Below are 16416 nucleotides of genomic sequence, written 5' to 3'. Positions count from 1 at the left end.
TTATTATGTCATTATTATATGACATTATTATGTCATTATTATATGACATTATTATATCGTTCTATGACATTATGTCATTATTATATGACATTATGTCATTATTATGACATTATTATATTGTTGTATGACATTATTATGTCCTTATATGTCATTATTATGTCATTATTATATCGTTGAATGACATTTTTATGTCATTATACGACATTATTACATCGTATGACATTATTATGTCATTATTATATGACATTATTATATCGTTCTATGACATTATTATATCATTAATATTTGACATTATTATGTCATTATTATTTCGTTGTATGACATTATTATATCATTAATATTTGACATTATTATGTCATTATTATATGACATTATTATATCGTCGTATGACATTCTTATGTCATTATTATACGACATTATTATATCGTCGTATTTCCAATGGGGGATGGATAATTAGGGATCAGGGCATGCTGATCTTTGCTGTTCTGTGCCGTGTTCGGTCGCTGTGCCACACTCTCACTCATTTCCATTTAGGAATTGCAGCTTTGGGTTGGAATCGCGCTTTATTCACTCCAACTCAACACTTTGATGTGGCATTAAAGGCGGCCCTGTGGTGACACCGCCTCCATTCGTTTGTATTTACCGCCGAACGGGCACAGCCTGGAGGTTCATTCATGCCGCTCCGGCTGGTGGGGCCGTTGAGGAACGCACCAATTAACGGCTCATTAACGAGTTTCGCTAATTACCGCCCCGTGAGGCGGCGCCGACGTCATCGGCGTGCGGCGGCGGGCGGAAGTGACGCGTTACTCTTGCGCTGCTGGTCGCACTCCCCGGTGGCGGCGGCGGTGAGCGGGGCCGGGGGGCTCCGGGGGGGCTGAGGGGACACCGAGAGGGCACCGAGAGGGCACCGAGAGGGCTGAGGGGACACCGGGGGCACCGCAGAGGCTGAGCGGACACCGGGGGAGCCTCAGCGCTGAGGGCGGGCGGCGGAGCGGCCGCGCTGCCGGCCCGCGGGTGGCACCGCTCCGTGAGGGCCGCGGGGCTGTGTGACCCCCTGGCCGCCGGGGGCCGGGGCTGTGCGGGGAGCGGGCGGTGCTGGCCGCTAAAATGGGCTTGGTTTAGCGGTGTGCGACAAGCCGGGGATGGCACACGAGCGAGAGACAGCGATGAGTTATCTCAGAGTTGGGTGCTCGGTGTGTTCCGCAGGTCAGACCCCTCCAGCTGTCAACTTTTTGCTGTTTATTCGTTCCAGAAAACCAACGAGTTAGTGCTCGTTGGGTATAAGTTACATAGCTCTCTTGTTAATTAATATTCTGCCTTCTATCGGTTAATTATTCTTTCGCTTCTCATCCTAATTAGTGCCACGCTCAGTGTTTCTCGTCTTTTGGGTCGGGGGTCGTGCTGGACTCACCTTTTACTCAGTGACAGCTGATTTCAGCGCAGCTGCTGAATTGGCTTGATTACTTTCTTCCTTATCTCAGGAGTTCTGACACATATCCCATAAACTCTGCCTTCCTCGTGTCCTTTTTCCCCAAGCTTTGTTAACTCCCCCGAGGTCTCAGGTCATTTTTGAACGTGTGACACCAAACCTTGGCCATAAACTGTGTTTTCTGTGCACTCCAGCAGCTCCCTGAGTTTGCAGCAGGGCCTTCGTTCCTTTGGCTTTAAATCTTCTGGGATTAAACCAAACATTTTTCGGTTCACCATAAGTCAACTCCAGCCTGGCTTTACTCAAAAATGGAACGTGAAGTGTTTGCACTGAAAAAAATGGATGTGAAACAGGGTTGTCTGTGGGGTTTGTGAACATCTCCTTCTTTTTCAGAGGGTGTTGTTTTTTTTTAACTCAAATGGGTGATGAAAAGGACTCTTGGAAAGTGAAAACTTTAGATGAAATTCTCCAGGAGAAGAAGCGAAGGAAGGAGCAAGAGGAGAAGGCAGAGATAAAACGTATGAAAAATGTAAGCTGCCCTTTGGGATTCATTTTAGTGGAATCAGTGGCTTTATTAGTGGAAAACTGCATTTTCATGGGGTGCAGTGCCTGTATCCTGATTTTCTGGTGCGAACAAGGCTCGTGCCCTGTCAGCTGAAATATTCTTTGTCTAATTCCAAAGTTTCACAAAAATAGGATGCTTCGTGAAGATTCCATTGGTCTTGCATTATACACTGGGTTTTGTTATAGTTATTTGTCAGAAAAGATAAATAAATTAATGTAATTAACTGGGAGTTGCAGTCCAAGGAACAACTTCTAAAGATTTTATAGAAAAACGTGTTAAGGTAAATTTGGAATCACTTTTATGTTGCTGTTTGGTTTGGTACAGCTGTGTACAGAATAATTATTGCAGAAAAAAGCCCACAGTAGCTACTGCAATCCTCCTTAGTGTTTAATTTTGTTTAATTACGTTGAATTAAAGCAGTTCAGCTGTAATTGCAGTCAGAGTGCTGCTCTCATAAATCAGTGGATTTTACAGGGGTGACCAGTCGAGGTTGGATTTCTGAGCCAGCAGTGGAAGGCTTCAGCGATATTTAAATATTTTTCATTTTGAGACGTACAAATAAATGGAATTTTCCCTCTCTTTTGATTCCCTCAGTCAGATGACAGGGATTCCAAGCGGGATTCTCTTGAAGAGGGGGAGCTGAGAGACCATCGCATGGAAATAACCATCAGGAACTCACCGTACAGGAGGGAAGACTCAATGGAAGACAGGTAAGAATAAGGAAATAAAAAGACAAAGAGTTCCTGAAATGAACCTTTAGAAGTCCTGAGAAGAGGGTTTCAAATACCTGAAGGGAAAAATCTCATTTTTTAGTGTGCAGAAGTGGCAAATCCTTCTCAGAGAACACACCAGGGTAACTTTTTTGAAGCACTGGTTAAGATTTAACAGTGTGTTGTGGTCCCATTTTGATTTAGGGTTATTGCAGGAATTCAATATAAAATGGGAATCTTTTCAAAAAGAGGAAATAACTCCTGCTCTGTTTGACAGCACCTGTCACCTCCCTGAGTTTATTCCTGTCCTGCCTTTTAGGGGAGAAGAAGATGATTCCTTGGCTATCAAACCACCCCAGCAAATGTCCCGGAAAGAAAAAACCCATCATAGGAAAGATGAGAAGAGGAAAGAGAAACGCAGGCACCGAAGTCATTCTGCAGAAGGTGCTTCTTGCCACACTTGGAAGCTTCTGGTTTCTGGGAACTTCCCCTTGGGAAGCTCTGTGTAGAGTAAATAACAATAATTCAGATTAAAGGAGACATAGCAGGTGGATAATTTACAGAGGAATTTAAACTTTTATTATTTCTTTGGCTGTGTTTAGTGCCTTATGGAAATTACAGGGGTATGAACATGGTTGAGAGGACAGAAATCATTTTGGGACAGGGACACTGAGGTCACTTTCACTCCTTGAAGCCTGATAAGCTTCTCTCTGGCTTCACTGAGTGAAAGGCCTCTGATCTTTGTACCTACCAAGGAAAAAAAAACATCCTTTCTAGAGACATTCCCGTTGTCTTCCTGTCACTAACAACCATTTCTTACTTCAATACAAGTATTTGTGCAAGATCTTACAGACTTTGGACTCTCCAATCCTCTTTCAGCACAGGATTTTCTCTTTAAGAAAACAACAGAGATGATGGCAATAGGTTCCCATCAGTTCCACCCTCTCTGAGTTTTGCTTTGTGAAAACGGGAGCGCTGAATATTTTGACCAGTAACACTCAGAAATTGATTTCTGTTTGTTTAAGGGAAACATGCCAGAGTGAAAGAGAAAGAACGGGAGCATGAGCGTAGGAAGAGACATAGAGAAGAGCAGGATAAAGCCCGGCGTGAATGGGAGAGACAGAAACGGAGAGAGATGGCAAGGGAGCATTCCAGGAGGGAGAGGTACATCCATCCCTCCCTCCCCTGGGGAGGGAGATGAGCAGCTGCCTCCTCTGATCTATCTCTGAGCTATCTCTGAGCATTTGTTGTTCTGAAATGACCAAAAAAAAAAAAAAAAAAAAAAACCACAGTGAAAGCTTGTCTGTGTTCCTGGGAATGTGTTCTTCACTTTAATTGTTTCAAAGTTGCTTCAGTGCCATGGACGTTCCAGGTGAATTCACTGCCGGTGGTTCACTGTAACAAAAAGATTGGATGGTCTTAGAGGTTTTTTCCAACGTAAAAAAAAGAGTACAGACCAGATTTGCAAAGTATCAAGGCATTAATTAACTGAACTGGCTTCATTTCTGCTTAAATCCTGATAGGGTGGAGAATTCCTGGTCTGGGTCTTTGAAACCTGTTTTTTAAAGGGTCAGCTGAAAAACTCCACCTGTTTTTGACTGATGCACAACTGGGGGTGTTGATAAGGAAGTTGAGTTTAGTGGTTTGGTGCTGCAAACCAGATTTCCTTCTCTTCACAAGCTGAATTGGTAACGAAACAAAAATTATTTTCCAGAGATCGTCTGGAGCAACTGGAGAGGGAAAGGGAAAGAAAAATCCGGGAGCAGCAGAAGGAACAACGGGAGCAAAAGGAGCGAGAAAGGAGAGCTGAGGAGAGGAGAAAGGAGAGGGAAGCCAGGAGAGAAGGTGACTCTCTCTGCATAAATATTCTTCATACTCTCTATCACTTTCCTATCTGCTGACACAGTGGTGGAGTGGAGGGATAGAAAGTGGCCAGAATTTTTAAAAAAGTTAAAGTGGGGAGACCTTTCACTGGGAGGGAAAAGGAAATCGAAGTTCTACGTGGGGAGATAAAAACAAGTGATGATGTTATGTGCCTAAAATATCCTGGCAGGTTGGTTGTCAGTGAGTCTTTGCCTCTCCCTGTCAGGGAGATTTCCCATAAAAACAAGATTTCTGGAGGTGCCACTGTGGGCACCCAGCATGATCCCAGTGGTTCTGAACTCTTTGGCTGAGTCTAACTCAATTTGGTAGAGGTCGAAACCTCAAAATTCAACGTTTTAAGGATTTGGGGGAATAAATTGCAAAGGGGGGAGAGGTCATGTAAGTACTCCAGGCATGGAAAATGCTGCAGTGGGAGTCAGGTGGGAAGATCTGGTGCCTGAACAGTTTAAGTTCTGCACATGAACTCTTTGCACAGCGTGTTGGGTATTTGCAATCTAAGCTCACATAATTTTTGGTTAAAGAATCTCTGTCCCAACTTTCAGAGGTAAAATCAGAGCCCATTCCTGTGATGATTGGAAAAGGTTATTCAAGAATAGCAGAAGAAACCATATTTTTTTGCTTTTCTTTCTTGCTCAGCTCATACCAAACAGCTCCTTTTTGTGCTTGGCTTTATGCTGATAGTGCTCAATCTGTGTAACCTTTTATTTAATTGGTTTTATTGTTCTGAATGTTCTGTCAGCTCCTTCTAAACCTCAGCTGGTTTTATTCTTTTACATTTTTTCCACTTCTTTCTCTGGCATTAATGCTTTAGAATCAGGGTATTTACTGTGTAACATACAGGGCAGCTTGCTTCTGTTTTTAAATGTGGCAGCAGCTTTCTCTAAGCAGTAGAAATCCATATTTTATTTGAGATAAATCAAAGCCCTTCATTCTCCTAGATTTAAGTAGGTTCTTCTCCCACTCTTCCCCGTTACCCTGTAAAAAAAAAAAAAAATGAAAAGCATTCCCATCAGGTGGCTGTGGCAGACAGGACAACTCTAATTAGGCAGATGTAACAATTTCTTGTGGTTTTGTTTTCCCTAGTTTCTGCACACCATAGAACAGTGAGGGAAGAATATGGAGACAAAGTAAAAATGAGACCCTGGAGTCGCAGCCCTTTGCGCCAGCAGAGAGACAAGCTTGAGCAAGGAGAGAGCAGGAAACCAGGTAGCATCTGCCACTCTACACTGTCTTTGGGGGCAGCAGGAGCTGGGCTGGGGTAGTGTTCAATTTTTAGTCTTAAACAAACATCCCAGGTGCTCAGTTTAAAGTATTGTCCACCTCAGCTCCAGCAGCATAACTCTGGAATCTTCACAGATCTCTACATTTGTGCTGTTTGCTAAAGCAATGCTGGTTTTGCAGGAGTTGTACCAGTGACAAATGGAATGGATTTAGGGGTAGGAGTAGGAATGGGAAAAGTTTCTGAATGAGTTACCCCGTTCAGTGGTGAAAGAAGCAGCTGACTGAATTTTTAAAACCCTGCAGTTGAATTCCCTTGCAGGTTAAAAAGGGATTGGTACCTCCAGCTCCAGTTGGATTTGTGGTTAGGAGCTAAACTACCCTAAAAAGTGACCTCACAGAGATCAATGTAAGCATCACTGGTGTCATCTTGTAGAAGAAATTAAATCCTTAAGGCAGTGTTCTGCTTAGATGGTGAATTTTGTTTTCCAAGCCAGAAAATGATGCCACCTGAAGGTTCTGGGGGTAGAGAACTTGCACAAGTGACATAAAGATGCCTTTGTTGGAAGGAGGAAAGCTCTGTGTCTGCCTTGCTAACGTGTGCAGCTGTGAAAAGAAGTGTAGCCACTCAAATCAGGATGGAGTCAGCTGGAATTCCAGGTGGAGGCAGGCAGCAAGTCCTGGGAAACTCCTGCCTAATCAACCACCAGGGATTTTTCATGGGGATCAGAGAGTCTGCACTGGAGCAGTGAGCACTGACAGTAACCAGTGTGTAGGCACCCTGTCCTGGTGATTCTTGTCACCATGGTACTTTTTTTCCTTTTTTCCCCTGTTTTAATTAATATTAGAAGAGCTTAGGAACACAACATGTTTAAAAACCAGGTCAATATTCCATATTTTTGGCTGTTGATCCTGCACCACTGCAATTCAGAAAAGCTGTTTGTCATTGAGCAGAGTGTGAAATGATTATATATTTTTTTTCTTTTTAGTGCTCTGAATTTCCAATACTGAATGTTCAGCACTGATTTAATGCCAGCAGAAAGTGAAGCAGTTACCTGGGAGTTCAGAGGCTTGGAAATGATACTCAATTAGCTCTGTGTTTTTAATTTTTATGGTTTCAGCAGTAAAAGAAGAGAAACCAGAAGAGAGGGATCCTCTGTCAGACTTGCAAGACATCAGTGACAGTGAGAGAAAAACCAGCTCAGCAGAGTCTTCCTCAGGTGATTAAATGCAATTTAGGAGATGTGATTAATTGTACAGATGTAATTAATCTCTCTGCTGAGTAAGCACTGTTGGTGTGTGCCTGCTCAGTTGTGTGTTTGATTATTCCTGGACAGAATCTGGATCAGGCTCAGAAGAGGAGGAGGAAGAGTCCAGCAGTGAAGGCTCTGAGGAAGAGGGAGAGGAAGAGGAGGAGGAGGAGGAGACAGGAAGCAATTCTGAGGAAGTGTCTGAGCAATCAGCAGGTGAGGATCACAAAGCAGGGCCTACAGGGGTGTGTGGTTTTCTTTTTTTCCTCATCCTGTGTTGTTTTATTTGAACATTTTCCTTTTCTCTTAGTCTAGGGTAGGCTGAGACCTCTCAGGTCAAGATAACTAAAAAGAAAAAACCCAAGTACAAGTCATATTCTATCCTTTTGTGTAGAGGTAATACCAATTCTTCATCTAAGAAGCCACATCAGAAACCTGCAAGTCATTCTTGTCTCCCTAAGTGGTCAACAGTTCCAGTGGTTCTGTAACACATCAAATATTCTGCAGAGCACAGTCTTGCACTTCGTTGGGGGGTGGTGAAATCCAAATGTCTTTGTCATTTTGAATCCTTTTCAGTTGCAAATTTCAGAACTTTTTTTCAAGTGAATGAACGTAATAACAAAAGGTTCAGTAAAAAAGTCTGCGTGCAGCCATTCTTTAATTAGCAAAGAAAAGGCACAAAAGCAGCTTCTGGTGGCTGGGTGTTTTTCTTTAAAATCAATTCTAGTTAATAAGCAAATATTTTATTTACCTGCCCACATCCCAGTTCCCAGGTAATTGGTAAGAATTGTGTTCCCTGTTGGAAGCATTTGCTGTCCAAGTGAAACAGAAGTGCTTGGTCACTGCCAGTGCAGAAGGCCTGGTGAGATAGGAAAGGATTGCAGCAGGGATTTGCCTCCCAAGGAGCTGCAGGAGATTTTTCAATCAAACCTGGTTCTGTTTTGCAGAGGAGGTGAGCGAAGAGGAAATGAGTGAAGAGGAGGAACAGGAGAATGGAAACCACATCCCAGTTGGTACAATGCAAATATTGGCTATTTTAAAGAAGTGTTTGGCTGAGTTTTTGCAGCAGAATAAATCTATTTCTGCAAATACTTAAAATACTTTAAATGCCACTTTCATGTCAAACTCAGAAATTCCTTGAAATCCTCTCCAAGCTTTATGTTTAGAGGGAATCAGTCTAATGAGCTGATGTTTCCTTCTCTTTCATTTTGTGTTCTTTTGTCCTGTCCTCTCATCACAAAAGCTTTGCAGTCAGAATGGAGATCCTGGGTCAGTTTTCTCTTTCATTCTGGTATAAAGATTTATTCTTCTGACCTGCTGCATTAACACTGTAACCTGTAGGTCCATGACTCTGAATTCTTGAAAGCATCACCTCTGCCAAGAGGAGGAATTGGACTTCTCCATGATCCTCTCCCATACAGTGATCAATGTCACCACCTTTATTTGCCTAAAGCTGAGTTTAATTATTCCAGACAACTCCTCTTTCCACGACTGATTCTGACTTTTAAAGTTACAGAGTCGAGGTTTGACCGAGATTCAGCAGGGAGTGAGGTGGAGGAGGAGGAGGTCGGGGAGGGATCCCCTCATTCCAATGCCATGACAGAAGGGGAATATATTCCTGATTCTCCAGCTTCCTCTCCCATTGAGCTGAAACAGGAGCTTCCCAAGTATCTTCCTGCCCTCCAGGTAGGGGATCACCCTCCTAAATGTAGATAAGAATGTAATCACATAATTGATACCTCTTATCTTGGTATTGCTGTCTGGAAATAGATCCTTGTGAGAGAAGAGTTGTGTTACCATAAACAGAAACTGGTTGTTCTTTATGTAGCAAAGTGCAGAAATACTAATAAAATTCAGATTTTTACTAACTAATTATGTGAAAGTTATCAGTGTACGGTGCTGAGTTGCTGCCTTTGCCTTGGTGGCAGGTATTCCAGATTATTCTGTGCAAAAGTGAATGGAATAATTTAGTTAATCTGCTGAAACACAGGCTCTGTCCAGGACTCTTTTAGAAACTCTATGAAAAATAAAACCCCAAGATACCTTTCTCACATGGTGCAGCCATACAGTTAAATTCTTCTGGTAAATTTTAACTATGCCTGTGAAGTTGCTGAAGTTTACTGGATTTTTTAAAAAAAAATCCAACCAAAACCTTCCCCCAGATGCTGGAGGAGTAAATGTTGTCCCTCTGTTTTTTCAGGGATGTCGCAGTGTGGAGGAATTCCAGTGTTTGAACAGGATTGAAGAAGGAACCTATGGTGTGGTGTACAGAGCAAAGGACAAAAAGACTGGTGGGTATCAGTGCCCTCCAGTTTCTTCAGGCTATTTAGGGCTGCACTTGTGTGCAAATTACCATTCTCCATTTTTCAGTGATGAAATAAATCTGTTTAAAGTATTTCTTTACCAGCAAGCTGGTTGCTTTCAAGGCAAAACAGCGCAGTTAATTGAATATTTAATCACTGAGAGAACACTGGGGGACCTGGTAATGTGTATTTATTAACTCTGTGATGATGGGAAATGTGTTTCCTTTGCAGATGAAATTGTGGCTCTGAAGCGACTGAAAATGGAGAAGGAGAAGGAAGGCTTTCCCATTACTTCTCTGAGAGAAATAAATACAATTCTGAAAGCACAGCACCTAAACATTGTCACTGTCAGAGTAAGGCTGCAATCCTTTATCTCAAAAGTATTTTTGTTCTTGAAATATTCCTCTTGGCTTTCAAATGCCTTATAAAATATCAGCAACCTTGGCAGAGCTTGCTTCTGTGACCAGTTGTGTGCTGCTTATAAGGCTGCAGAGACATCACTGTCTCCACAATTTTGATGTTTTGTAAAAAATGAGCTGTTTTTTAATAGCAAAAATACATTTTCTGAGGATTTTACCAATGGCAGCATCCATCCTCTTGCCAGTAGATTTCTAAAATTGATTTTGGATGCTTTTTAAATACCATGTGCAGGTTTTGATCATCTGTTTGTGCGTTGCAGGAGATCGTTGTGGGCAGTAACATGGATAAAATCTATATTGTGATGAACTATGTAGAACATGACCTCAAGAGCCTGATGGAAACAATGAAACAGCCTTTTCTGCCAGGTACTGTTTGCCACAGTCTCCTGAAATTCTCAGAGCTGGAAAAGTGGCCAACACAAATGGCAGTGGCCCTGCTGGCAGGAGAGAGCTGGCTTTGGGCAGTGCCATGTGTTGCTTTGGAATGTCCTGTGTTCCTTGGAACTGACACTTCCTGGCTTTTTCTGTTTGTTCTGTAAAACCTGACACAAGTTAAGGTTGGCTGTTGGCTGGGAGTGCTGATCCTCGTGGTGACAGCTGGTGATGAATCCAGTTTGTGTGTTTGGGGTGGAGTGGAGCTGTTCAGAGGTGAAACTGGGCGAGTTTCCCCTGTGCTGAACTGGAAAAGTGCACTGGGCTTTAATTTTGGCTGCTTCCTATGAGAGGCAATAATTTCTGAGCATAATTTGGATGCATTCCAGCTGCCCAAATGAATTTTGCTCTGTGGGTGTGACTGCTCCTGTTCTGTGACACATTTTTATGGTTCAGGCTATGCTGTGCTTTTAACTTGCCACTCCTTCCTGCCCCTTTCCCTGTTCTCCAAACAAACAAAACAAAAATTAAAGGTAGATTTATTTTCTTCAATGCATTTGGGGTTTTTTTTTTATCATTCCAGGGGAAGTGAAGACTTTGATGATTCAGTTACTGCGAGGGGTCAAACACCTCCACGACAACTGGATCCTGCACCGAGACTTGAAAACTTCCAACCTGCTGCTCAGTCATTCAGGCATTCTGAAAGTAAGAATTAGGAGACAAAATGAGGAAATCAGGACAAATTCTGTGCTGCAGAATTACAGAGTTACAGCTGTGCCCAGAGCTGAGCACAGTTCTGTGCAATGGCCATCGTGGCACTGATGGTGAATGAGCACTGCTGGAAATGTTGTTTATTTTCCTTTCAGGTTGGAGATTTTGGATTAGCCAGGGAATATGGGTCTCCTCTGAAGCCCTACACCCCTGTGGTTGTGACACTATGGTACAGAGCTCCAGAGCTGTTGCTTGGAGCAAAGGTGAGCTCCTCCTTGTTGCTCTGGCTGCTGGAGCAGTGACTCTGCAGCCTGACTGTATTTTATAAATCATGAACAAAGTGTGAGCATGCTTGGGTCTTTATATTGATTCAGAGGAGAAAATCCTGAATATTCAGTATTACTGTTCCTAATGACACAGCTAAAACCCTTCCATCTTCCCTGGGCACAGGGTGGGTGGGTGCCAGATGGGTTTTGTCCCTTGGAATGCTGATGTGGTCAGTGCTGATGGATTCCTCATGGATTGTGGCAAACTGTCACCTTTGGCAGCTGGATTTTTAAGTGTCTTTTTAAATTAGTCTAAAACTCGTGACATCTGAGAGCAGAACAAGGTACTGGTAGTCTTCTAGAACGTTCCCTGCTGATAACTGAAATCTGGGTGAAATCAGTGAGGCTCTGTAGGGTTGCAGTGACAAGAGCCATGCCATAAAAAATACTGGTTTATCAGCTGTGCTGCTTTGCTTGTGGGTGAAAAAAGGAGGCATCAGTGTGGAGACTTCCACCTTTCATCCTGAAATAGTTGTGTACATGGATATTGCTCATAATTCACAGTAACTACAACTTCTAAATAAATACAGCTGAGACCTGGCCCTTGGGTATGGGTTGTGGGTGTTGTGCTCAAAAAAAACCCCAAACAAACCCCCAAAAACCACAACACCCCTCCAAACAACTCGGTGAAAATATCTCCCTGATTTTTCTGAGGTGTGGTTTTATTCCCTTGCTTTCCAGGAGTATTCCACAGCCATAGACATGTGGTCAGTGGGGTGTATTTTTGGGGAGCTGCTGACGCAGAAGCCGCTGTTCCCAGGGAAGTCAGAAATCGACCAGATTAACAAAGTTTTTAAGGTAACTTCTTAAATGTTTTTGGATTTTAACTGGTTTTAGAAACAGGAACATTGGAGTAGTGCTTGTTGCTCTTTAACAGATATTCAGCCTTAATAAAAAGTTATTTAATCTGCTTTACAACACTTTGAGTAGGCCGAGCCCACAATTTGTTTTGTCTGTTTCCTCTGGATACTTCCCAACCCGTAAGGAATAAAGAAAGGGTTGCACTCTGAATTTATTAAAGAGATATTTTAATTTGCAGGATCTGGGTACTCCCAGTGAAAAAATCTGGCCTGGTTACAATGAGCTGCCAGCAGTGAAGAAAATGACCTTCACGGAGTATCCCTACAACAACCTGCGCAAGAGATTCGGGGCTCTCCTCTCTGACCAGGGCTTTGACCTGATGAACAAGTGGGTGCCAAATTCCAGGGGATCCCTGGGAATATGTGGGCAGGAAAAGAATTTTCTGTTGTGAAAGGTTTATGAAATCAACCCCAGGCTGTGCAGTTACACTGTGTTACAGGAGTACCTGGTGTATTAATAGAATGTCTAAAATCTCTCTTTAAATAGTAAAAAAAAAAAAAGCATTGTAAAATATTCTGATGGAATTATCCTGGATCACTGTGGAGCTTTATCTGGCTATCCAGAGGGTCTGAGGTATCCAGTGATTTACACCTCTGTGAGCAGATCCCTACAGAAGCTGCTTGGGTGTGTAGTTCCAGCTGCTGTCCCATTAATTACAGCTTCATGGAGGAGCCTGCCTTAAAAATCAGTTCTGTGAGATGATATGGCAGCAATCATTAACAGAATTACACCCAATTAATAGAATTACACCCTATACCCCCGTCATAGAATTGTACCCAATACCCAGTAATGAAATTATATCCTATACCAGCAATAGAATGAAACCAAATTAATAGAATTACACCCAATACCAGTAATAGAATTATACCAAATTAATAGTTACACCCATTACCTAGTCACAGAATTATAGCCAATACCCAGTTAATAGAATTATACCAAACACCAATAGAATTGTACCCAGTTAATAGAATTATATTCATAGAATTATACCCAATACCAGTAATAGAATTAAACCAAATTAATAGAATTATACCCAATACCAGTAATAGAATGATACCAAGTTAATAGAATTTTACCCAATACCCAATTAATAAAATTATACCCAATTAATAGAATTATACCCAATACCAGTAATAGAATGATACCAAGTTAATAGAATTTTACCCAATACCCAATTAATAGAATTATACCCAATTAATAGAATTATACCCAATACCAGTAATAGAATGATACCAAGTTAATAGAATTATACCCAATTAATAGAATTATACCCAATTAATAGAATTATACCCAATACCAGTAAGAGAATGATACCAAGTTAATAGAATTTTACCCAATACCCAATTAATAGAATTATACCCAATTAATAGAATTATACCCAATACCAGTAATAGAATGATACCAAGTTAATAGAATTTTACCCAATACCCAATTAATAAAATTATACCCAATTAACAGAATTATACCCAATACCAGTAATAGAATGATACCAAGTTAATAGAATTTTACCCAATACCCAATTAATAAAATTATACCCAATTAATAGAATTATACCCAATACCAGTAATAGAATGATACCAAGTTAATAGAATTTTACCCAATACCCAATTAATAGAATTATACCCAATTAATAGAATTATACCCAATACCAGTAATAGAATGATACCAAGTTAATAGAGTTTTACCCAATACCCAATTAATAGAATTATACTCAATTAATAGAATTGTACCCAATACCCAGTAATAAAATGATCCCAAATTAATAGAATGACACCCAATACCATTAAGAGAATTAAATGAATAGAATTATTACTAATAAAATTATACCCAATACCAGTAATAGAATGATACCAAATTAATAGAATTTTACCCAATACTCAATTAATAGAATTGTACCCAATTAATAGAATTATAATCATAGAATTATACCCAATACCAGTAATAGAATTAAACCAAATTAGTAAAATTATACCCAATACCAGTTATAGAATGATACCAAGTTAATAGAATTTTACCCAATACTCAATTAATAGAATGATACCAAATTAATAGAATTTTACCCAATACCAGTAATAGAATTATACCAAGTTAATAGAATTTTACCCATTACTCAATTAATAGAATTATACCAAATTAATAGAATTTTACCCAATACCCAATTAATAAAATTATACCCAATTAATATAATTGTACCCAGTACCCAGTAATAGAATGATCCCAAATTAATAGAATGACACCCAATACCATTAATAGAATTAAAGCCAATGAATAGAATTATTATTAATAAAATTATCCCCAATACCCAGTCATAGAATTACACCCAAAGAATAGAATTACACCCCATACCATTATCCCCAAAACCCAGTGACAGAATCGTGTTAAACATCACAAAACTCTCAGCCTCATTGCTGAACAACCCCCAGTTTGAGGGGCTGAAATTCCCATGTTTTTCCTGCCTCCTTGGCAGCTTCCTGACCTATTACCCAGCGCGCAGGATCACGGCCGAGGACGGGCTGAAGCACGAGTACTTCCGTGAGACCCCGCTGCCCATCGACCCCTCCATGTTCCCCACCTGGCCAGCCAAGAGCGAGCAGCAGCGGGTCAAGAGGGGCACCAGCCCCCGGCCCCCCGAGGGAGGGCTGGGCTACAGCCAGCTGGTGAGTGTGGCACAGCTCCAGAGCCTGCCCCGGGGCTGGGCACGTGGGCTCTGCCCAGCTTTCCTTCCCAAAGGCAGGGCTGGTGAGTGTGGCACAGCTCCAGAGCCTGCCCAGGGGCTGGGCACGTGGGCTCTGCCCAGCTTTCCTTCCCAAAGGCAGGGCTGGTGAGTGTGGCACAGCTCCAGAGCCTGCCCCGGGGCTGGGCACGTGGGCTCTGCCCAGCTTTCCTTCCCAAAGGCAGGGCTGGTGAGTGTGGCACAGCTCCAGAGCCTGCCCCGGGGCTGGGCACGTGGGCTCTGCCCAGCTTTCCTTCCCAAAGGCAGGGCTGGTGAGTGTGGCACAGCTCCAGAGCCTGCCCAGGGGCTGGGCACGTGGGCTCTGCCCAGCTTTCCTTCCCAAAGGCAGGGCTGGTGAGTCGGGCACTGGAATCATCTTTGGGCACTGGGATTGCCTGTGGAGGTGGTGGAGTCACCATCCCTGGATGTGGCACTCAGTGCCAGGGTTTAGTTGGTGAGGCAGTGTTGGGTCGTAGGTTGGACTTGGTGATCTCAAAGGTCTTTTCCAGCCTGGTTCATTCTGTGAGTGTGGCACAGCTCCAGAGCCTCACCTGGGCTGGGCACGTGGGCTCTGTGCTGCTGGGATTTAGTTGGGATCCTGAGATTGACCTGGACTGGCAGGGGAAGTCCAGCTTTCCTTCCCAAAGCCAGTGCCAGTTACTGCTCTGCTCCCAGAATCACCATTTCCAGGCATAGTCAGAAGGAAATAATGTCTGGTTTTATCCCAGTGCAGAGCAGTTTCTCCTTTTAAAGTGTTCATTGTTTTACACTTTCAACTAAGCTGTTAAATTTGGGTTGAAATAAATCCACAGCCTGGGAAATCATACAGATCTTGGGGATAGAAGCAGATGTCTTTTTCCAGTCTTGGAGAATTCCTAAAAGGCCAGGCTGGTCTTCTATCTGGTATTTATCTTTTCCATCTATCTGTGAGGATTGTGCTGTTCACACAATATGCCATGTTAGAGTCTCAGGTGCCCTAATTTTAGAAAATTCTTATCACCCATTCTGTGTCTCAGCATGGCTGAAATGGCTCTGTACAATATTGTGCCCAATTAAATAATAGAAAAAGTTTATTAAGCCTTGATTTTTCGGGACTGTCATGGAGGATATGCAGTGTGTGTTGGATTAGATGCTCAATAAGTGAAGTTTACGCTTATTTATACCCAATTTTTTATCTTTCCCATGCAGGCAGAAGTGGGTACAGGAACTAGGAACACTCAAACTGCCTTTAGCAAAGAAAACTTTTAAAATGCTAATATTCAAAGATGATGAATAACCCAGCATCAACCTTAACTGTGATGCCACCAAATCAAACATTTGTTTCTCATCTCAAGATAGGGGTTTTTTTGTTGTTGTTTAGATTTTTGGAGAGTTAAATGCAGCTGCACAGCCCCTGATTTTGCTTGGTTTTCACAGGGTGATGATGATCTCAAGGACACAGGTTTCCATCTGACCACCACAAATCAAGGAGCATCTGCTGCAGGACCTGGCTTCAGCCTCAAGTTTTGAACTCAACGTGAAAAAAGGGGGGGGAAACAAAAACCCCACAAAGAAAAAAAAAAAAAAAAATCACCATTCATGTGAGTGGATTTGAGTGCTCCGGTTCTGTTCTTCGTGTTGGGGCACGAGATGTTTTTCCCTGTGAAAAAACTCAA

At 42.2% G+C, this 16416-nt stretch overlaps 1 protein-coding gene across 6 annotated transcripts; it reads left to right on the top strand.

The window, feature by feature from the left end:
* Positions 1–759: 759 nt before the first annotated feature.
* Positions 760–16330, top strand: LOC116454564 (cyclin-dependent kinase 11B). 6 transcript variants are annotated; one of them, XM_032131315.1, is made up of 20 exons: positions 760–845; positions 1823–1958; positions 2589–2704; positions 3024–3148; positions 3730–3868; positions 4419–4549; positions 5672–5794; positions 6931–7026; positions 7144–7272; positions 8004–8069; positions 8573–8742; positions 9257–9347; positions 9591–9712; positions 10039–10144; positions 10734–10855; positions 11017–11124; positions 11869–11985; positions 12227–12375; positions 14516–14705; positions 16178–16330. In XM_032131315.1, the coding sequence occupies exons 2-20, from the start codon at positions 1848–1850 to the stop codon at positions 16268–16270; spliced, it is 2304 nt and encodes a 767-aa protein (XP_031987206.1). In that variant the 5' UTR covers positions 760–845; positions 1823–1847; the 3' UTR covers positions 16271–16330. The 6 variants fall into 6 exon arrangements, with proteins under 6 accessions (XP_031987206.1, XP_031987204.1, XP_031987205.1 ...); XM_032131313.1 differs by having other exon boundaries at positions 8567–8742; XM_032131314.1 differs by having other exon boundaries at positions 6928–7026.
* Positions 16331–16416: the final 86 nt, after the last annotated feature.

The sequence above is a fragment of the Corvus moneduloides genome, chromosome 22, assembly GCF_009650955.1.
Source record: "Corvus moneduloides isolate bCorMon1 chromosome 22, bCorMon1.pri, whole genome shotgun sequence".
NCBI lineage: Eukaryota > Metazoa > Chordata > Aves > Passeriformes > Corvidae > Corvus > Corvus moneduloides.
Note: the sequence above shows the minus strand (reverse complement) of the source record. Positions and strands in the feature narration are given on the sequence as shown.